Source organism: Microcaecilia unicolor, chromosome 6, assembly GCF_901765095.1.
Source record: "Microcaecilia unicolor chromosome 6, aMicUni1.1, whole genome shotgun sequence".
In the NCBI taxonomy this organism is placed as follows: Eukaryota; Metazoa; Chordata; class Amphibia; order Gymnophiona; family Siphonopidae; genus Microcaecilia; species Microcaecilia unicolor.
In genome coordinates, this window is record NC_044036.1 from 172931874 (window position 1) to 172935773 (window position 3900).

General features: G+C 43.9%; 1 protein-coding gene across 1 annotated transcript; it reads right to left on the reverse strand.

The window, feature by feature from the left end:
- Positions 1 to 2519: 2519 nt before the first annotated feature.
- LOC115472739 lies at positions 2520 to 3430 on the reverse strand (the record flags this gene model as incomplete). Its single annotated transcript, XM_030207125.1, is given in 3 exon segments — positions 2520 to 2818; positions 2821 to 3108; positions 3307 to 3430. Coding segments are annotated over 3 exon segments (711 nt in total), but the record flags the coding sequence as incomplete, so codon positions are not given.
- Between the last annotated feature and the right edge of the window lie 470 nt (positions 3431 to 3900).

Below are 3900 nucleotides of genomic sequence, written 5' to 3' on the forward strand. Positions count from 1 at the left end.
TCCTTTGAGCAGGGACCGTCCTTCTTGGTTTATTTTGTACAGCGCTGCGTAACCCTAGTAGCGCTCTAGAAATGTTAAGTAGTAGTAGTAGTAGTAGTATATGTGTGTACAGTAGGGTTTTGGTGACTTTTCGTGGGGGTCACAGTTTCCACCACAACTGTGACAGGTAGAGGGTGACAGGGACGTGAGTCCTCCACTCCATAGTGCACTGCACCAACCATTACACTACTCCTTTGTGCTGCTTTTGCTTGACTTGGTCATGTGTTCTGGACTCCCTCTCCTTCGTTTGCCCAGAAAAAAAGATGGCATGTCTTGATACAATAGTCTTCATTTAATGTATAATAACCAGTTTCGTGATGATATAATATCAGTCTGTTCTGTTTTTGTTTGCATGGTACACAAACTCTTGCATTCTGTAATTTTCTTCATTCAGAAAAATCATGTTATCTATTATCTTGCTCCATAGTACCACTTTCATTTTTTTTTAATTAAAAAGCTCACTGGTTGTTTATGCACTGACTCTTTAAACTTTTAATAACATGATCTCTTTGATTATGCGAGTACTTCAGATTTTACCTCTGCCTGTCACATGAAACATTTTAATCTGGTTTTTTTTTTTTCTTTAAAAAAAAATATGCCTTTATTTTCCAATGTTGAACATTAATCAGTTCTGTAAATTATGCACTATGGTTCTTCAATACATTGCTTATGAACATACACAACCATCTCTTTTCTTTTTTACGGTGAATTAGAAATGAATGCACAATATGGTTTTAAGTTGCAGATAGAGATTCAACCAATCTTGGAAGCTATGTCTGAAGACATAATGTCAGTGCCTCAAAGGGCATTAATATCTATGGTAGCAACTCCAATGTCTATCTCCAGTATATCAGTGGAAGAAATTACACCAAGACATCAGTCAACACTGAGGGAAACTCACTGAGGCCTTGATTGCTAGACAAGTCATGTATCTCAAACCATACCACCATAACATTATTCTGACTCAGAGCCTGAGCTCTCCTGGGTGGGGGGGGGGTACAATTTATGGTCAGGAGGCATCAACAGGTCTACTCTCAGACCCCTCTTCTTCACAGGAAAGGAGAAAATCTCCTTCACAGTGAGAGTGGAGGAGTGCAGTGGGCTTTGATCCTGGCAACCTGGGTTCAATTCCCACTGCAGCTCCTTGTGACCTTGGGCAAGTCACTTAACCCTCCATTACCCCAGGTAAAAAATACTTAGATTGTAAGCCCTCTAGGGACAGAAAAAGTACCTGCATATAATGTGTACAGCACTGCGTATGTATAGGAGCGCTATAGAAATGATTAGTAGTAGTAGTAGTTCACAGACATTATCAGCTAATAAATAGAAATAAAACACAGTTTCTTCAGGGCAAGACATCTCACTAACTCCTGAATTAAGGCATTCACGCCAACAGCTTTGTTGCTGCTTCAGGGGATAGGGTCCTGACTAGAGATGGTGAGATCAGAGCTGATCTCTTGCCTAAGATGCTGTAGGAAGCAGCTCAGTCCTGTGTCAGCGTAGTGGAGTTGGGAAGAACTTCTTAGGCCCTTGCAGGAAAAATTATGGTGGGTCAGGTAGGTCTACAGATGATTTTTGTTGTATGAAGATGCAATGCTTGTGTTCTGTCAGTAAGTGGGAGCACAGAAGTTTTTGAAAGAAAATTGAGCATTCTGTTCCCCTAATGGGAGAACTCCGGTATCTAATTTTTATACCTATCTCCTGCCTCTCCCCTGGAGATTAAGGAACTCCTTAGAAATTGGTGAGGAGTTCTGGACCTTACAGTTAGAGAAGAAGAAGTAGGAGCTGTCCCATATGAGAAGGAAGGAATGGGGCGAGTCCTGCAGCTGCTGAAAATTACTGATTAGCACAGGATTAGCGCATGAGCCCTTACCACCTACAAAGTAGGTGGTGGTAAGGGCTCACACACTGACTTTTGTTAATGGCCGTGCACTAATGCCAACTTTAGCATATGAACTAACTACTACTCGTGGAGGAACAGGTACCCAAAATCAAAAGAATATCCAACATATAGTAGAGGGTACTCTTATTACAAACAGCACAGGCACAATTGATCTTTTAATGGAGGAAAAGCCTCGAGAAGCTCCTAGTGCTACTACTACTACTATTTAGCATTTCTATAGCGCTACAAGGCGTACGCAGCGCTGCACAAACATAGAAGAAAGACAGTCCCTGCTCAAAGAGCTTACAATCTAATAGACAAAAAAATAAATAATGTAAGCAAATCAAATCAATTAATGTGGACGGGAAGGAAGAGAGGAGGGTAGGTGGAGTCGAATGGTTACAAGTGGTTACGAGTCAAAAGCAATGTTGAAGAGGTGGGCTTTCAGTCTAGATTTAAAGGTGGCCAAGGATGGGGCAAGACGTAGGGGCTCAGGAAGTTTATTCCAGGCATAGGGTGCAGCGAGACAAAAGGCGCAAAGTCTGGAGTTGGCAGTAGTGGAGAAGGGAACAGATAAGAAGGATTTATCCATGGAGCGGAGTGCACGGGAAGGGGTGTAGGGAAGGACGAGTGTGGAGAGATACTGGGGAGCAGCAGAGTGAGTACATTTATAGGTTAGTAGAAGAAGTTTGAACAGGATGCGAAAATGGATAGGGAGCCAGTGAAGGGTATTGAGGAGAGGGGTAGTATGAGTAAAGCGACCCTGGCGGAAGATGAGATGGGCAGCAGAGTTTTGAACCGACTGGAGAGGGGAGAGGTGACTAAGTGGGAGGCCAGCAAGAAGCAGATTGCAGTAGTCTAAACGAGAGGTGACAAGGGTGTGGATGAGGGTTTGGTAGAGTGCTCGGAAAGAAAGGGGCGGATTTTACGGATGTTGTAAAGAAAGAAACGACAGGTCTTGGCAATCTGCTGGATATGAGCAGAGAAGGAGAGAGAAGAGTCAAAGATGACCCCAAGGTTTCGAGCTGAGGAGACAGGGAGAATGAGAGAGCCATCAACAGAAATAGAAAACGGGGGGAGCGGGGAGGTGGGTTTGGGGGGGAAAATGAGAAGCTCGGTTTTGGTCATATTTAATTTCAGGTGGCGTTGAGACATCCAGGCAGCAATGTCAGACAAGCACGCTGAAACTTTGGTTTGGATGCAAGGTGAGATATCAGGGGTAGAAAGGTAGATTTGGGAGTCATCAGCATAGAGATGGTAGGAAAAGCCATGGGATGAGATTAATGAACCAAGGGAAGAAGTGTAGATAGAATAGAGGAGGGGACCAAGAACAGAACCCTGAGGTACGCCGACAGGCAGAGGGATAGAAGTAGAAGAGGATCCACCAGAGTGAACACTGAAGATGCGGAGGGAGAGGTAGGAAGAGAACCAGGAAAGGACAGAGCCCTGGAATCCAAGTGAGGACAGGGTATCGAGAAGTATGCTGTGATCAACAGTGTCAAAAGCAGCGGAAAGTTCAAGAAGAATGAGGATGGAATATTGACCTCTGGATTTAGCCAGTAATAGGTCATTGGAGACTTTAGTAAGCGCAGTTTCGGTTGAGTGGAGAGGGCGAAAACCAGATTGTAGTGGGTCAAGAATAGCATGTGAGGAGAGAAGCTCAAGGCAGCGGCGGTGAACAGCATGCTCAAGTAATTTGGAGAGAAAAGGAAGGAGGGAGATGGGTCGGTAATTAGAGGGACAAGTAGGGTCAAGTGAAGGCTGATCCAAAGTCCTGCAGGAGCAGGACTTCTTCATCATCGACAAAAACCTCCTTAGTGACTCAGCGTAAACTTGACTATTAGGTTTAAAGTTGTTCAAAACTAAAACAGCTCAAAAATCAAGAATCAAAAAAACTTAGCTTAGGTTGTCAGGTCTCTGTTATTCTTCTCAAGCTCGTCAACCGGCCGCGATCAACAGTGGCCAGCGTTTCAATTCAC